At 40.7% G+C, this 18,275-nt stretch overlaps 1 protein-coding gene across 3 annotated transcripts; it reads right to left on the minus strand.

Annotated features, from left to right (window-relative positions):
* Nucleotides 1-147: 147 nt before the first annotated feature.
* On the minus strand, nt 148-17,104 carry dnmt3ba (DNA (cytosine-5-)-methyltransferase 3 beta, duplicate a). 3 transcript variants are annotated; one of them, XM_044038255.1, is made up of 26 exons: nt 17,022-17,104; nt 15,134-15,266; nt 14,558-14,703; nt 14,077-14,242; nt 12,248-13,971; nt 12,065-12,161; nt 11,888-11,947; nt 11,708-11,757; nt 11,257-11,406; nt 10,679-10,741; nt 10,396-10,545; nt 10,210-10,317; nt 9,764-9,893; nt 9,251-9,367; nt 9,107-9,151; nt 8,940-9,019; nt 8,674-8,786; nt 8,383-8,566; nt 7,739-7,823; nt 7,367-7,512; nt 5,320-5,410; nt 5,086-5,234; nt 4,900-4,985; nt 4,732-4,801; nt 3,920-4,038; nt 148-2,878 (listed from the first exon to the last, which is right to left on the minus strand). In XM_044038255.1, exons 2-26 carry the CDS (start codon nt 15,255-15,257, stop codon nt 2,737-2,739), a joined length of 4,395 nt encoding a protein of 1,464 aa, XP_043894190.1. In that variant the 5' UTR covers nt 15,258-15,266; nt 17,022-17,104; the 3' UTR covers nt 148-2,736. The 3 variants fall into 3 exon arrangements, with proteins under 3 accessions (XP_043894190.1, XP_043894191.1, XP_043894192.1); XM_044038256.1 differs by lacking the exon at nt 11,257-11,406; XM_044038257.1 differs by lacking the exons at nt 148-2,878; nt 3,920-4,038; nt 4,732-4,801; ... (1 more) ...; nt 5,086-5,234; nt 5,320-5,410 and adding an exon at nt 6,573-6,845.
* Between the last annotated feature and the right edge of the window lie 1,171 nt (nt 17,105-18,275).

The raw sequence follows: 18,275 nt of genomic DNA on the forward strand, positions 1-18,275 counted from the left end.
AATCATTTCATTATTATTAGTTTCCTAATTTTTATCCAATTTTTTATTTTGTGATGTTCAAACCAGAAACAACTAACAGTGACTGCATACAGAGGGTAGTTGAGAAAACATGTCCAGTGTCAGTTTAAAAGAAAAAAAACACACACATGCTGTAGAGTTTTTATTGCAACAGCTGAAGTTGTAGCACCACTGAGCTCCATTTGCTCTGTAGAGTTCTAATTAACTACATGTGATTACTTACTGTAGGGGGAACAAATGACTCAAATATGCTTTATTAATCAAATACAAGCCAAACTGAAATTACAGTAACTCAACCAGCCCCACTTCAAATTAAGTAGAAAGCACACAGGTTTCTTCATGAAGCTACTTTTTTTTCACCAAGGACATAGATTATGTATCACATGAATAGTATTCCTCAATGTCACGTTCTCATTTCATAAAAAAAAGAAATACACATTTAAATGAACAACACTACGACTACATAAAAAATACCAACGAGAAAAGTTCACTTTAAGGGATGAGTTTAAAGGGGAAAATCCAAATATGTACATGCAAAGTTAGCACCGTCAGGAAACAGGAGTCCAAACAACCAATGAGGTAAAGGAGACAATCATTGTAAACCTGTCCATCATGCAAGGACTACTTTACTCACTCACAGTAAACAATAATAAAAAGTTAACAACAGTAAAACTAACAGTGAGTCATTCCTAAGGCAGCACCGCTATCTTCACTTTCAGTAAAAATTTCAAAAGAAAAATCACTCGTTTGGAAACAATGGAAACACTGGCAGTGTATAAAATAATCCTAAACAGTACTTACGATGTATGATATATTTTTTTAAAGTGTTGGACAAACAAAGTCACTCTAAACAAAAAACAAAAGTATTACATTCATGCAAAAATAATGCCAGGTCATGTCTCACTGAGATTTGCCTGTGAACCGACATACAAACGCACAATAAACCGTTACATACTGTTAGCACTCTTTCACTGGTCTTATTACAGGGCTGCATATAATTAGTTCAGTGATATCAGAAACATCTCTTTAGAAAATTAACTGTCAGAAATCAAGGCAATAAATGTTTCCTATTTGTAAAGATGAGCTGTTTTTGTGCCTGTACATCATCATTGAATCATTTTGGTCTGTTTGAATGAATCCTTTTCAGTTTTAATTAAACCTTGCTAGATTTCTAGCATTTTATACAATGGAATTATTGGATAAAACATCATTTGGTTAATTCACAATTTTCTAAATAATAATTACGTGCAGCCCTAGCATTTACATTGCTTAAAAAAGAAAACAAAACAGATTCCCTCTTATGTGTTACATTGATATTTTGACTGTTTCTTTCAGAATTCACCTGAGGTTCATTTGTTTAAAAATGCAGAGGGTTTTTTTGAAGAACACATTTTGGGATAAAATGTGCAAAATCGTTATTGTCCTTTCGGAAACACGAGATGCTCCAGATGAAATACTGAAAAGTCACAGTTGAACATATTTTTGGTATAAATAACAGTCAGAAAAATAGCTAAAAATCAAACCCAGCGAGGTCATTTTTGAACAAAGTCACTGTAGCACCACAACATGATTTATGTGTTTGAGTGTTTGTTTAAAAAAAACCCAAAACAAAACACTGGCCAGTCACTGCTGTTAACAATTAAAAACAATGACATTAAACTAATGATTAACATGATTATAAAATCCCATGTAAGATGTATGATAAAACAGTATAAAATTCACATAGAAAGAAAACAAAGTTAACATTTTTTCATATAAATTAAGTAAAAAAAAAAAAAAGTAACTTGCAGCTGTTAAAATGATAAATCAGTGTTGAGGTAGAGACCTGGGGCCTTATGTCATGAGGCGACAGCAGGGTTACCTGGCTTTGCTGGTTGTAGCGTTCGTAACCATATGAAAAGCACAAATACTTGTAAAAATCACACTCACCCCTAACAACAGGTTTAGCAGCAATGGAAGCAGAGTCTGCGGAGTGTGCTGCTGGAAACCATGCAGTGAGTGAGATTACAACAAACACTAACAAGTTACACGCTGCAAAAAAACAAAACATAGAGCTAAAAGATGACCTAGTCTCCATCGAGCTGAGGGAGGCGTCAGATTCAGGTAAAAACTCGCTGCAAGTTTAACAATAAAAGCACCCACTTTTACAGTTTAATTTCTGAGCCTCTGTGAATGTAAGAAATACTGATTGTAGCTGCTTCAATGTCCATCTGAATTTACTTGGCAAATGTGAATCTATAATTGCCATTTATGAGGCTGACAGCATGGTTGACTGTTTGTTAAAAGACCACGGGCATGTGGAGAAATGTTTTATGGTATCCAAAGTGATTCTACGCCTTTCTATAAATGTCTCCACTGCAGCTTCGTCAATTGTGACGTCAGTGTCGGGAAAAGTGAAGTTGTTGGCAGGTTTTTAAGCTGCTCCACAGCAGGTTAACGCTACTGCCTCTAGTAACAAATACAAAACTGGAGTTGACAGCACTGGGTTGATCACAGCACTATTGACCAAAAGTGGCGGTGCCTGCTGGTGAGCGTGGATGAGTAACAAGTCACTGGATTAAAAGAACGTAATAGCAAAACATTTCTAAAGTCAATAAAGTAAAAGTCCTTCGGGAAAAGACCAGACCATTTGAGAGGTTGGAGCCGCGTAATACAACACAGAATAAGGCAGTAGGTTTTACCGCTGCTGCTCTGACATCGACATCCTCGTCAGGGTTGTTATTCACATTTATAATAATCCTTCAACGGGGCGAAAAGGTGACGGATGACGGGGACACTCCAGGAGCGGCCTAAGACTTTCTGCCTTTGCACACGGCCCATGTTGTTCACATCTGTGTAATGTTTGGGGAAGCCAAAGATCCTAGAAGATTCAACAGCAAACAAAAGTGCTTCAGTTACAAAACATCTGCCACAGCAGCAGAACACCATTACCACTGTTTAAAAAAAAACCTGTGAGAGAATGTGTTTAATCAGCATTCACTCCCAAGTCAAATTACGTTTTTACCAGCTTCAACTCCAATCAGCATTGGTGGGAACATACAACCTAGGTGAACACTCTAATTTCTTCTTCCAGCTGGTGGCGATCCTTACAATTTAAAACTTGGGAACAGTGCTCAATATCATTTATTTCATCAATCAGATCATCTAAACAACAAAGACCAAAGTAAAAAATGCAAACAGTAACCACCAAACAGTCTCACTGAAGAGAGTGTTTTCTTTTTCCCTCAACTCGATTTGTTTCCAGAATGTGTGTGGAAATAGTGTAAATCGCCTCTTTTTTTTTTTTTTGTGGCTTCATCCCGGTTTTAGTGTGAAAGCCGTTTCAGTGTTTGGCATCTTGTCAAAAAGGTTCTGGAGAAAACCCACTGTACTCCGTTAGACCCATTGACCCCTTTGTCAGTGAGACTGGGTTTAAAAAAACAGATCCATAGTCATCTTCTGTATCATCTGTACAAATTGTGGTTGTACAGGAGCTAACAGCTCCCTTGCTGGAAAATATTACTTCAAACTATTTGATGCGGTTCCAAAAACCACATTTTTGTACAATTTGCAGCATTAGTTCTGTAAACGTATTTTTCATAACCAAGTAAATAATACGGAAACTGAAAATATGTCTTCAAAGAAATCTAATTGAATGAGGACCTTATGATTCAGAATAAAATTGAATCAGGCGATCGGTGGTGATACTCAGTCCTATTTGGCAGATGAATTACTGCGACAGAGTCACAACAGTGTGAGACACAGTCTCAGGGAGCTGCAGCAGAGTGTTGCTGAGACACAGACAGTGTTGGATGTGTTGTTCAGAAAAAGACCAAAGTGACGGTAGAGACTTTGTAGAAAGTGGAAAATACAGGTTTCTTTTCTGTTGCATGAAAAACATGGTAATTTGAGAAATACTTACTGCTCCATTTCTGTGCACCACAAATAGTCCTCCTTGCCATTCATGGCGACGGGTAGTGGCCCACTTTTCCCCTGCCTTATGGAGTTTGACTTTGTTGTGATGGTGCGGACTTTATCAAACTGTAGGAAGAGAATTTTTACAATTTTAAGAATCATATATGATAGAAGATAGTTATGCAGTCTTTTCTCAGGATTGATAAAGTGTTAATCTAGATGAATGCAAGTCTAAACACACACAAGGTGTACCAACCATAGACCATATAATAAAAATTTACATAGTTCCTCTTGAAGGTGGGTGAAATGAAGTCAATTGGGAAAAAGAAATATTTTACCGGTGTGTTAATTGGCTCAGTTGCTAGTTCCAGCTCTTCTTCAATAGAACATGATGTCAGCTTTGTAAATAATGTTCTCATTTAGAGGAAAAATAGACCATAAGGCATGACACATATGAGTGGACACCATTGTGATTGACAGCTGATCAGGTCCAATAGGAACCTCATTGCAACTCTGGAGTCTTCAAAACAGGAGTTCAGGTTCTTATGGGTGACGCATGAGTGGTTGCCACTTGGTACCAACCATAGTAACCAGGGACTTAAGTTATTTTTATTCATCTTCAGTACTTCCCAGTGCATAGTCACAATAATAGTAATATAATAAAATATTATTACTGATAATGTATTTAAGACAAACAACATAAAGGAACAAATTGCTTGCTTAAATTCCTGTGGACACTGACTTGCAGTCATCGTCACAGTGTTTCCTTAAGGCCTGAATACTGACATTACAGGTTATAACATCAGACTGAACACTTGCCTTTGCAGTGCGTCCGACTTCCAAACAATCCTGGAGAGCTACTTTGTCATCAAGCGATGTGGCGAGCGGCCTACAGAGAAATGCAAAGAGACATTTAAAAAACTAAAACATGTTCTAGTTTTCTTTTTCTGTGTGAGAACCTGAATGAAGAAAGGAATATGACTGCACCTGTTCATGCCAGGGAGGTTTCCCCAAAAGTAACGTGCTCTGTGAGCAGGACTGACTTTCACCGCATCGATGAGAATGGGGTTACACTGTAAAAAACAACAACATAAGAAAGGCTCAGATAAGTCACAGCCTGATTCCTGCCACATGGCTAATGGGATAATTTAACCAATTATCAAATGTAATCACCTCAAGGAATCTGCAGATGTCTGATTTGTCGTTGGCACTCATGAAAACCACATTCTCAAACAACCAGAAGAACGGACGGTCGTCGTCCTCCTTCGGCTTCAACAAGGTCAGAATGCGGTAGAACTCAAAAAAGAGCCTTCCGGTGCCCTCTACAGGACAAGCAGAGGTGTTAAAGAAAAGAGGTAGACGATGTTGATGCTATGCTTATAACCTGTGAGTTTGTGAGATACATACCAAACAATCCTTTCCGTAGAGGGTTGACCATTGACAGGTCGTTACATGGACTGCCTCCAATCAGAAGATCAAATGGACCCCATTCAGCCAGCTGCAACACATACAGAGCTTCAGGTCAGGTCATACACAGTCACACACATTCTCCTCATTTCACATTATACACATTTCATTTGGTGTAAAGTGAGAAGCTACAGTGCATAACTTTAGGTGTTTTCTGTTAGTAGCCCGCCTTGGTTTGGTCGTCATGAACAGAAACGATGTAACTGTATTTGTGTTATGTGTCCATCACCTCAAAACAGGCTCTGTCAAGCAAAACTATCAGACCTGACTGAGGAAGTGTTTGTGTGTATACAGCGGCAGACGAGGGCAAGAAGCGCTTTTAGAACCAGCTCTTGGTGATTCCAAGTGAGCTGAGTTGATATTAATGTAACATGCTTTAATCTCCAACATTTAGCAAAGAAATGTCTAAAATCTCAATATTCAACAGGAGTCTGATGTATTTAGCGACAGCACTGGGGAGAGCTGCCGATCGTGAGCTGAATCACAACCCATTCAGCTGTATTTCAGTTCATTGACTGTGTCAGACGCACTCTGTGCTCCAGTCATGCAGGAAGTACTGGACTTATCTTTTTAATGAACTGATTCTAATGATTCAGTATAGGGATGGGTATGACACAGAATTTTGAGAGTCGATTGTCAAGGCCCACGTATCAAATTTTTGTCAAAATGTCAGCCTTTTTTTTTTACAGCAGCAGCAACAGCAGCAATGTGGAGGGTCTACACTGTACTATTTCATTTTAGCCTCAAAAACACAGCTGTAATGTCCAATATTGACCATCAAAGCAGTGGTAATAAAAACTAGACTTTTGCAAATTTTAAATGTTTATTCAACATCCTTCTTAAAAAGTAGAGATGCGCAGATGAGCTGTAATGTCATCCGCACCCACTGCTAAATATCAATAATCCACCCGCCATCCACCCGTTTTTTTCAACAAGTAATACCCGCACCTGAGCATCATTCATCGTAGTAGCAGTCTGTTAAACATATGGAACACAGCAGCTGACCTCTAGGTCAACTCATTTCTGCCTCCTTTCAGATCTAGTCAATATGTTAACCTACGCATTATTTATTTATTTCAACCGCGACCCGCCCACAATTCATCCAAATATTATTTTATTCAGGCAATCCACCCGCGGACCCTTGTGGGTGTAACCGCCAACCACGCATCTCTAATAGGTGAATTTACCTTATCATTTCGGCCTAGTTTTTGTTCAAGAACACAAGCATGTCCACGTGTTTGGGAAGAAGGCGAGTGCGGAGTCTATTCACTATTAATCCCCCGGCAGAGAAAACTCTCTCCGCTGGCACGGATGTGGCAGGGATGTAGGCTTTCACCAGACGGCTCGGGTTTCTGAACCTGTGCTCGTTATGTGTCCACCAGAGTGCAGGATCTTGACTGGGTGAGATGCCATCTTCATTTGTGTAGCGCACTTCATGGTGTTTATTTGAATAGGCAATGTAGTAACTTGAAAGACAAAATACAATTCATAAATACACATGAAAATCCCACAAGCCCCGCCCCCCGACATTTCAACTCTCTCTATTTTTTTGTCGAGGTGAGCATGTGTTGATTGTCGAAAAAAGAGTCCCATCCCTAATTCAGTACGCCGAAAATAACTGCTTTACAAGTCACTAGTTTGTGTATTTGTGTCGCCTGTAAAACAACGTCACCACAGTTTCATGCAGCTGTGCTGTGATGACCCTGTCCATGTTGAGGAGGTACTATATAGTAATGGAAAACCACATGACTGATACCAAACCAAGTAGAGTATAGCCGAGTAGTGCTATACCTGAATAATAGAAAAGCGCCAAGTGAGAGTCATGTGAAGCTGAATTCAGCATTGTGTGAAGTCATCTGGTTTGAATTTAACAAACTCAAAAGTTCCCAACTACAGTTTTAAAAGCACAAAACAAATGACTACGCAGTCAAAGGTGATTTGGGTTTGTGCACAGAAAGCGAGTACTCCTGCTGAAGCTTGTACTCACGTGTTTCCTGGTGATGGTACGGACATCATTGACATATTCGACCTTCCCCTCGTGCTTGATCATGCCCACGGCAATCGAGTCGTCACAAATCTCAGAGGCGATGTAGCGCTCCATCGTCATGCCCAGGTCTTTGAGCACCAGGTATCCTGTCGTGATGCCACAGCAGTTAAAGCCAGGTGAAAAGCACTGACTCATTTTAAGCCAGGAAATCTCTGTGACTGTTTACACATTAAACATGCATATTTGATTTAACAGGCTCTCTGACTGGAGCTCCCAAATCTGCTCTATATTGTACACAAAACATCATGAGCAGAGTAGATGAGTTTGGCCTGCTTGTTTTCATGACTAAAATGAAAAACATGATGAACCAACCTGTTGCAATGCCATCAAAAAGTGAGAGCACCTTGATTGGTCTGCGCTGATCAGCAGGGATGGAGGGATACACTCTGTGAGGCTCCTGTGACCAAAGAAAATACACAGCTTTCAGCAACTTTGTGCCAATTAGTTATTTAAACACATTTTATTGTGCACAGATGAGCATTTAGACTGTTTAAAGGTTTATTGTGTAAGCAAACCCTACGTAAACATAGCAGCAGCTCTGCCAGATGGATGACGTCATTAAAAGGCAACTGAAATAAATTAAATGGTTCATAACCTTCAATATAAATATGGATTTCTATGATTTTGATGCTGTTGTGAGATAATTGCACTCATTTTTCAGGATGCTGATATGTTCATCTCATAACTGTCAAAATTGTAGGATATAGACCCCTGGTGGGCAAGGCAAGTAATGCAATGGGACCTTTTTTAATTTTATTTTTTATTTTGTACTCAAGCTTCAAACGACCATGAAATATTTGGTAGAGGGTTTCCAAAATTTTTATAACCTGCAATAATCAATTCCCCCTGTGATCCTACCGACTGCAGATTTAAGTTTGCGAATGTCTGGATTAAATAATTAATCCTGAACTGTCCTACGTGTGAACTGTGTGCTGAGAGGCGAGTGTGGTACATACAAACTCCATGGCGCTGTTGTTGACAAAGAAGTCTTGGACTTTAACGCTCCAGTCTGGTCTGAGTTTGAGGTTTCCTCCACACTGTGATGGCTGGCACATGTAGCAGCTCCAGGGATCGACATCTTTCAGCTTGTCAAAGGTTCCTGGACCCACCAGGATGTCAACACAGTCCTTACAGAAACACCTAGAGAGTTAATGAGAAATGCAGAAAATAAGAAAAAAGACATTTCCATGAGTGTGAACGTTAATTATTAATTGATATTTGAGAAATAAGACGCCGGCACTGTTTACCTGCAGCAGCTGGCGTTGCCACACAGAATGACCTCTGATCCGGCACAGCACACGGTGCAATATGACTGGTAGCCGTCTTCATCGTAGCGGTACAGTGTTTCTATGAAGTTCTCCTACAAACGGTGACAATGTCGTTGTGCAGCATTTGGCATGTTAATGGCAGCTGCGTTTCAAATGGAGGTTATACATTTACAAACTGAGCTGTGGGATGAAGTTAAGCAGACCACACTGATGTAGACAGGAGATATAGATGATTGTTAGTTTACCTTGCATTTTTGACAAAGACCACCTTCAAACAGTGGGTGCTGCGCTTCAATCTCAAATGATCCACAAGACAAGCACACATCTGAAATACCAAACCACTGCCTTAGACTTTCTGTGTTTATAGCATATTATTTTAAAACATCAACTTCCACACTCTCTGAAAACATACCTGATATTTTTTTGCCCTTTTCTTTGACTGCGTCTACCATTGACTCTGAAAATAAAATCACAAAAAGGAACAAAGTGCATTGATAAAACCTCCTGAGAATCTCCTGGGTTTGTTGTCATGACTGTAGACAGAAATAATACATACCTCTGCTGTAGATAATAGCGGCTGCATTTGCCTTATTTTTTACAACGTATTTCCTTTTTGCTGGAGGCTGGTAGTCGGAGAGGGCAGACTCGGAGGAAGTGGCATGTGCAACAGAGTCTTCAAGATGGGACGAAGATAGAATAAAGACAAATTACGTATTTATAAGATGTGTCTTTGGTAAAACTTGACATTATAGTACAGTGATAGTAACGGTATGCTTTGACTTTTGTAATAGGGATATTACCATCTACAGTTATAGTAAAGTAATAGCTTCATAATAACAACTGAAAATGTGTGTGAGACCCCATGGGTATAACTTTGAAAATAATGGTAATTCCTTTTACTACACTATTACTATTATTATTTTCAGGCTGGAAATCACATTAAAAATACTGTTGGTACTGCATCTATTTATACATCTACTTTCCCTGATGGAGTCAAGACAGTTATTAAATAATTTAGGAATAAACATTAATGTCATTTTATGTTTATGACATGTTATTGTGCACATACCAGGTGGCAGGAATCCGTCCGGTCCTGTGGGCAGAAATCCTTCAGAAGCCCAGTCCAGCATCATTTTCAGCTCTTTTTCTTTATTTCCTTCTGACTCGGCAAAAGACTTCCCACATCGCTCACCTGCCAACTGCAGATTACAGGTGTGAACAAACTCTTGAGCACTTGTTAAGCATTGCCCTGATTGCATTACGCTGAATACTTGACACCTGTAGAGGATGTTTTTTTGTTTTTTTTCAGAATTTTCTTCTTTTTTTAAAAAACAACAAAAAACTGCATACATATTTTCTGGATGTGTTCCAGTCAAGTGAAATAGAAATAATTATCCTCTATTGTAGCATTAGTAAAACAACAAATCTAATGGTGGCCTATGACTTCTGCACAGTACTGTAAAATGGCAGCTGATGTGAAAATGAATCCTGGCACAAAACATTTAGTTCACTTACCTCAATTATTTGGTAGATGGCTTCTTTGTAGACGGGCAAGCTGGCAAAGGAATTTTTACAGAAGCACTTGGTGAAAGCATTGAACGGCAGTAAACCCTCTGTGTAAATCTGCAACACAAAGCAGTTGTGAGGTTCAAATCCAGCTCGGGTGATTCTGCAGCTCAAGCACCATAAACAACCACTAACCTCGGAGAACATCCCATCTCCGAACCACTCCACCTTCCTCATGCCCGGGGGAGATGACTTTGTTTTCCAGGGCATCACCATCCCAGGCCACCAGGAAAACCCCTTCACTTTCCCCCACACCAGCTCTCCTGACAGAAACCCTTTCCCATCCTGCACACATCAAACACAAGGAGAAAAGCAGTCATTCAAACTATGTTTTCATCTTTAAAGCAGATATTTTCCTGCTTTGGTCAATCATGTTTGAGCAGACTTCAGGGGATAAATGTTTGATTTTTGTTCTTACCTGGTAGACATATTTCTTTCGTCCTCTTGGTGTTGATTTATTGGATGGAGATGACTGTTCTGGCTGAAAGAACAAAGCCACATAATTAGTCTGTACTTCTCAAATAGTGGGGCGGGCCCCCCTGGGGGGGGCGCGGTGAGGTGTCGGGGAGCGTGAGAGGCAGGGCAGGACAACTCATACAGTGGTTTATACAGATAAATAAATAAAAATGATCAGGTTCTCAATAGTATTTCAATTCAAGGGGGTGTGAAAGCATTTCTGTCCTCTGGGGGGGGGCATGACAGAAAATAATAGAGAACCACTGGTTTAGAGGAATTTAGGTGGTGACCTGTAATAATTAAGTGTAGTCTATATTTATATCAGGAGCCGGGTCCACTGTGTTTTTACAATAGCTCACAGTGGACAAAATCAAACATCTTTTGAGTTGTGATGCTAACTGAAGGCTATGTCGGTTCTCTGACACACTTGGAAGAGAAGAGTGAGGAGAGGGTGTTTTACACACTGCATTTGTGAGTAGAGTTTCAGAGGGCGAAGAGGCTTGTTATGGGTATTCTGGTAGTATACTTCAGTATACCTACCACCTCATCTTGGGACTCCAGACCCTTTTTGCTTTCCTTATCAGGACCTACAGGTTCGGACCAGGAGTTAGCACCAGCCTGAAACACTGTACGGGCTTGTGGCTTCTGGCGTAAGCTGCTCTCCCAACCAAAACCTCCCCTACAGGTCCCCTGAGAGACAACACACTCATTACACACTCAAAAATCATGCACGTGCAAGTGTAACTCAAAACACTCGCACACCTTCAAACCACACTCCCATCATTCCAGTGATTAAGTTCACCATGTAGATTTAAAAGATAACGAAGCAACACAAGAGATGTAAATGAAGCCAAATGTGTGTCTGTGTTGTTCTGGTTTTAATTATGAAGCTATCAAGCTGACAAAATGCATTATTCAATTTTGTTATTGTCAGTTTTTACTTCATAAACCATTTTTTATGTAGATATTTATGTGGGAAAAAATCTGTTACCTCCACGATGCCATTATTTCCAGGTGAAAAATCATGGTCATTCTTCAGCTCTTTGAAAGGAAGCACAAAGTGTTGCACAACAGTATGTTAAACACGGGCAATTCAGTGTTCTGGCCCTCAGATTATCTCAGGTAAAAAAAAATTACACTTCAAAATGAAAGTAAAAAAGTTTTTTCTTACTATTTATCTTTGTAAGGCGGACTTCACATTGCGGCATTCTCCTATTACGGCCAATCTCATCTAGGGAAAAAAAGTATTGTATTAAATATAGTGACTTTTCATCATACAAACCGCTGTTAATGTTTCATTAAAAATGTTTCATTTATCCTATTATTAAATTAAGATCTTTCCTCTTACCATTATTTTGAACTAAGGCGTCAGTTGCAGCCTGGCACGCTCCTTCTCTAAAGCCTTCACTCTCGGAGACCAGTGCAGTGTCTCCATTCTCTAAAGCCTGAGACATGAAATACAACAGGTTCAATACAAACACACAAAAACTTAACACAAAAACAGATAAAGGATGTTCGTTTTTTTTCTTACCTGAGTAAAAACATGCTGACTATCAAGTGGTGGACATGGTAGAGACAATAGTGCCAAAAGAAGCTTTCTGAACATGTTCAGCTCTGTGTCCCTCAGTACACTGGCCCAGTGTTTCTCCAGTGAAACATCTGCTAAGTGGTTATTCTCTCCTTCTTCGGCCCGCTGATACTTCAGGAATTCTTTAGTGAGCTGGGTGACATCGTCGGGGGAAATACAGATTCCGAGTTTGCTTCCAAGCTCTTTGACGGCTTTTGTTGTCAATTTTTTACTACTTTGAGGGTTCAAGAGCAAAGCCATACTCCTTAGCAATCCATCATTTAAAGGCAGCTTTGTTAAAATGCAATCTGTCACTGCGATGTAGAAAGACACCATCTCCTCCTTTAACAGGGGCAGTGCCTCGGCAGCCACAGATTCATTCAGGAAATCTTCCACCGCTTTCCCACCCACACTGAGCTTGGGGCTTGTCAGGTGGAATTTGCTGTTCTTAAGGACATTGACATCACTTTCCGTGAGGAGGCAAACAACAGCTTGAGGATCAAGGAAGTAGGAGCTGTAGGTACTCAGCAGGTTACTGGCTTTTTCCAGGATGACCAGCAAATTAGCTCGAGAACCTCCCTCTGGTGTTTGCAGATGCATCTGAAAACTGTGCAGTGGCTTCAAGGCCTGCTCCAGGAACATAAAGGTTGCCCTCAGTTTGGGATCCTGCAGCTGGGAGCAGATTAACTTGGCTGCATCATTGTCCTCGTCACAAGAGCTAAAGTACGATACAAGATCCGTCCATATTGCCAACATTTTTGAGACTAAAAGGCAAAGGTTGAGGCAGCTATTGTTGATACAAAATGATGGACCGTCCACAGTGATATCTGAGCCAAAAAGATCCTTGAGTTTGTCATCCTTTGGAGAACAGGTGGAGTAGTGGGAGTGAATGCCTGTCAGTAGTTCTTGAACCTGATTGGAGAGCTGCTTAACCCCAACATGACAGGCAGCATCACAGATGCTGTACAGCCCTCCAAGGGCTAATGTGTTTGAGTTGACCTCCCTGAGGTGTGAGCAGATCTGCTCTGAGGCAACACCATTACCATCGAGGTAAACAGCTACCATGTTCTCTGTGGGTAAACCAAATTTCTTCAAGGTCTCCGACACCACTGCAGCTCTTTGTTCTTCTGCATCATCCTTCAACTGAAGAGCATCCAGAAACCGGATGCAGTGCCTGCAGGCATCAATATCAAAAAACCCAACAAGGACCACAGAGACGGTGTCACCCTTTCCATCTGTTACCCCTTTATAAATGTAAACACAGTAAGGAGTGTGCTGGCAAATTGATGTGATATCTTTGGGGTACTGCAGCCCCAGTTTGCGGCGTGCAAAATTTATAGAGCCCTGGACTCCTTTGTCAGAGGCTTTTTCAAAGTGACTGTGAATAAATCGGATAGCTGCATCACTGCAGGGGTTAGGCAACAATTCAGGGCATTGGCTTTGCGCATGGGCATTCTTGTAAATCTTTCTCTTCAGGTGTTTGTTTGTCTTCTCGTGTCGTTGAAGTTCAATGATGCCTTTATGAATTGTGGAAAGGTTTCTGGAACAAATTCTGCAGTAGGTGTGCTGCTCTCCAAGATTACTAGGTTCAGCCCATTCATAAATATTCTTCCATTTTTCAGTAAACGGGAATTTGTTTGTTTTTTCTGTGCCGTTCTCTTCCATGTCTGATTCCAAATTAGAACGTCCTGACAAAGTAAGAGAAAGCTGAATGAATGCGCACACACAGGTGATGATCAAAACACTGTCTTATTTTACTATCAAAGTGAAAGAAAACACAAAGCTATATTTACGTGACTCTGACGATGGCACAACAGGGCTGATATCATGGCCATTCCGAGCTTTCACGGGGTCATATTCTTCTCTTTTCACGTTTGCTGTGTAGAAAGCTTTAAACCACTTTATGATCTCAAAGTTGCTTTTTAAATCCCCCTTCAGGAGGTTCTCAACTGGAATGCTCTACATCAGAATAAAGAAGACAGGCACACTTATATACTGAACAGGGATACAAATGCTGTTTTGATCAAAAGGGATATCAATACCTACACCTACCACTAAATACAAAGCCACAAATACGTGGTTTTACTTCTTTTACTCTAGAACTGTGACAGCCTTGACTTTCTCAAGTCATCGTTGTTACCATTTGGTTCACAAAACACTAAGTGAGACTCTGCAACTGGCTCAATATTTTTGATGTGCTGCTGTTTCACAATACAACATATATATAAAATACTTTACTTATAAAAAACTTTGGCATAGTACAAATGTACGTACCCGTGTGATACCATTCTTGTTGAAAGCCTCTTGGAGGAGACTAAAGTTGTGCTTAGATTCATCTTCCCCCTGTGCATCAAACTTCACTTTGGTCATGTCAACAGAGCCAGGAGCAACACAATCCATGATCTGGCAGTGACAAGCACCTGTATAATCACAAATACATCACAAACAGTTCAGTAAGTGTGCAAATACAGTGGAGACAGGAAGATGCTGTTCCCCCCCTTCAGACCTGGTATTACCATCCATCTTCAGTGATTCAATCACTGCCAGATCGCCCTAAATATGACAGTTCACATCTGGCATTACTAAGTGTCCTGGATACATCTCCTGTGACAACATATGATCGAATCTAGACTTCTCCCACAAATGCATACAGACATCAGGATTTGTTTGCAAGAACAATATTTATGTTTTTAACAAAACTGATTGTACAGATGAGTCTGGTGTCTGCGGTTTCTGCTCATAATAATTCTCCCTACAAAATATTTACAACTGATACAACCTTCTTGCATTCATGGCGGCTTGAAGCAGACTGGCATGATTACAATGTGCTGAGTCATTCTAGTGAATCACCTGAACCCATTTCCCGCACATCTTTGAAGTCGGTTTTCAGCAGGTTGTTGATCCACTTCACCACCTGAAAACGGCTGCTCTTATCCTGGGAGGAGTCTGGACTCAAAACCACTGTTGTTGCCATATTGCAGCTCTATAATAAAGAAAACAACAAATTCATAGTGTTAAAGATTCATAATTCAATCGTCATAAACATAATAATAGTGCATCTGTGTTTATGTCTTAATGTTTTTTTATTGAATTCCGTACTTCCACCTATGTCAAACATAAAATTGCAATATATTGGACATTTTCACAGGTTTGCTGGTCTTTACTCAGGCAAAGTAAAGACCAGAGAACAAAGTGACAGGAACTTTTCATTCCCATGCTGAATATTTGAGTGCATAATGAACTCAAGAAGACCCGAGTTGGAAGACCCGAGTTCAAGTTGGAACAAGCGTTTGCATGTTCTCCCCGTGTGTGTGCGAGTTTTCTCCGGGTTCTCTAGTTTCCTCCCACAGTCCAAAAACATGCAGATTTGGGGATTAGGCAAATTTGACACTCTAAATTGACTGTAGGTGTGAGCGTGACAGTGGATGGTTGTTTGTCTCTATATGTGGTCCTGTGATGGACTGGTGACCTGTCCAGGGTGTACCCCGCCTTTCGCCCGATGTCAGATGGGATTGGCACCAATGCCCCCCCATGACACTCATGTGGCTTTTCTCCACCATCCCACTATTTACTTTAGAACACCTCCATTTGTTAACCAAAATATTAATATTTGCCCTGGTGATATCAATTATCTTATTGCAAGAGGAAGACCAAATCAATATTTTGGCCCACCCCATTATGTACTATCCCATTGGCCCCTCTACGTGTCCTAAAGTAAAAGTAGAGAAAATATGTGTTAATGCTTTTCTTCTGAAACTGCTGCCCCTGTGACCCTGATATGCATAAATAGATATCTTACACATATAGTACATGCCATCTACATCTCATTAACATATAGTACATGCCATCTACATCTCATTAATGTTAGCAGCTCATTATGTAAACCTGCTGTCAGTGCAGCCTGAGCATGTGTGTGCTACTGTCCCATGGCTGACTTCTTAGGGGGTAGGGTTGGTGGGTGAGACAGGGCCAATGGTTGTGCTGCCCGAGCTCCCATTGTGTGGGTGGAGCACAAAGGCAGAAGGACTCTCGCCTGAAAACAATCTTGTCATTAGCATCTTTTGGTTGTGTGTGATCTTTTTGTTTTTTACATTTAAGACACACTGAATTGCTCTGTAGCTTTAATGCTACTGATCACTGCAGCCACGCTGCTCTCCTCTCCCCTCCTACAATGTATAGGAAGCGTCTCTGAAATCTCGCGGTGTCCAATTTTTTGCCGCGAACGTCTCCGTTGCACAACTTTCACTGACTGAGTAACTTGAGCTTTAACACGAGACTCTGTTGGTTTACTAACAGAAAAACAACCAGAGTGTATCGCGACTGATGTGGACTGGCTATTTCACCTCTCTATACAACCCTTCCATAAATCTCAATACCGGGTAATATGTGCACAGCTACTAGTTTCGTGTAAGAGGAAGCCTACTTTATTATCTGCACTTGCATTAAAACATGTGTCCAAAAGTAATGCATTCCAACAGCCATTCAATGCATATGCGCCGACTCTCGGTGCATGTGCATGTTATTACTATTATCGCAAAAAGCAGCTGGGTGAAGTCGATGGCAAAGCCAGAGCCTGCCCCGGTCGGTCTTTGTGTTGTGAAGCCGCAGGAGGCTGGATTACAACTAACGAGGACAAAATCTCTAACGTGCCTGTATAGAACAACGTAAAAACGGACCACACGAGTGGTTGGGTTTGTATTAAAATACACCATTTTTATAAACTAAAAGTGTGCCCTACCTCGACCGTTCCCCCGTGGGTTCAGATGAACCTCCCGGATCTCGGTTTCATACGAAAGCACGATTTCCGAGAGGCAGACCTGCTCTTCTGACGTCCTCTTTATGGGGAATGGTCCATTGGACGAAACACTGCAGGAGGTTGTCCGCTAGTGGGACTATTACTAGCTACTAACTCTGAATAATGAGTTCGTTTAATTTCTGTTTTGAAAAAGGAAAGAGTAGACAAACGTATTTCTCAGATGTTCAGCTACTTGACAAATATGATTGCCAACAATTTCATGCGCTGGGTTTCATTTTGGAAAACAAATCAGTGCGCAGGTTAACACCCCTCCCCCAAAATAGCGTCGGCTGGTCCAGTAATAAATTAGTATGACTTTAACTCAGAACCAGCGCATAACGCAATAGTTAGCGAGCTCCTTAGCAAATCTGGTAATTACACAATCGTGTCGCTACCAGAAAGCGTCACATATTTTAGCTAGCTGAGTTTATAGTTTAAAGTCAGCTAGCGAATCTCTACGTAGGCTAATATAGTCGTGACGCCGCCCACTCGCAAACGTTTAACAATCAGTCAAAATGCTTTGTGTAACTTATATCGTAAAGCTGATTAACATGTAATGAATTTAACACTAGCCTAAATATAGCTGGCTAATAGATATGCTGTACTTTTAACCCAGTGGCTAACAACAAACTTACACCTCAAAGTTCAGCCGCATCGCAGGTAAAACACTCCCTCACGTCACCTCCCTGCTTAAGAAGCGTAGCCTACCCTCAACTTCTCTGTTACTTTTGTTGCCGCAAAAGTCATGTAAGCTAACGATGCCACTCGCAACCGTGAAGTATTGCATTATGTCTATATTGAACTGAGTCATAAATACTAACACATCAATACTTGTGGTATGTTTGTGTGACATCGAACAGTAATTATTTACTACTGAAAAGCATTTCTCCAGCTTTAGAACTCAGGTTTCGTAATGGCGGATATGTACTAGTGGTCACTTAGATTTGGGCCTGTTTTCTTCCCCTGCTCTGCCTCGTGTTAGTACAGTGTAATGGCGCCACATAGACTGTCTCACTGTGTTGCAACTTAAATAACACCAACTTGTGACGTTAAGTGGTACAACTGTGTGATAATGGGAAAGTCGGCGATATCATTAATTCGGGCTATACCCCGCTTATATTTCCGCCATATTATGAACTCTCTCCAGTCCAGAACACCAGGGAAAGTATTTACAATGGCGGAAAAGCAAAGTCCCTC

This window comes from Solea senegalensis, linkage group LG11, assembly GCF_019176455.1.
Source record: "Solea senegalensis isolate Sse05_10M linkage group LG11, IFAPA_SoseM_1, whole genome shotgun sequence".
NCBI lineage: Eukaryota > Metazoa > Chordata > Actinopteri > Pleuronectiformes > Soleidae > Solea > Solea senegalensis.

Excerpts from the sequence above, each read along its gene's own strand:
- dnmt3ba (XM_044038255.1), bottom strand. The coding sequence starts at position 15,257 with ATGGCAACAACAGTGGTTTTGAGTCCAGACTCCTCCCAGGATAAGAGC. Across the intron at positions 13,972-14,076 it reads TGTGCCATCGTCAGAGTCAC|GACGTTCTAATTTGGAATCA; the intron begins GTAAATATAGCT and ends TTACTTTGTCAG. Across the intron at positions 4,802-4,899 it reads AACCTCCCTGGCATGAACAG|GCCGCTCGCCACATCGCTTG; the intron begins GTGCAGTCATAT and ends ATTTCTCTGTAG.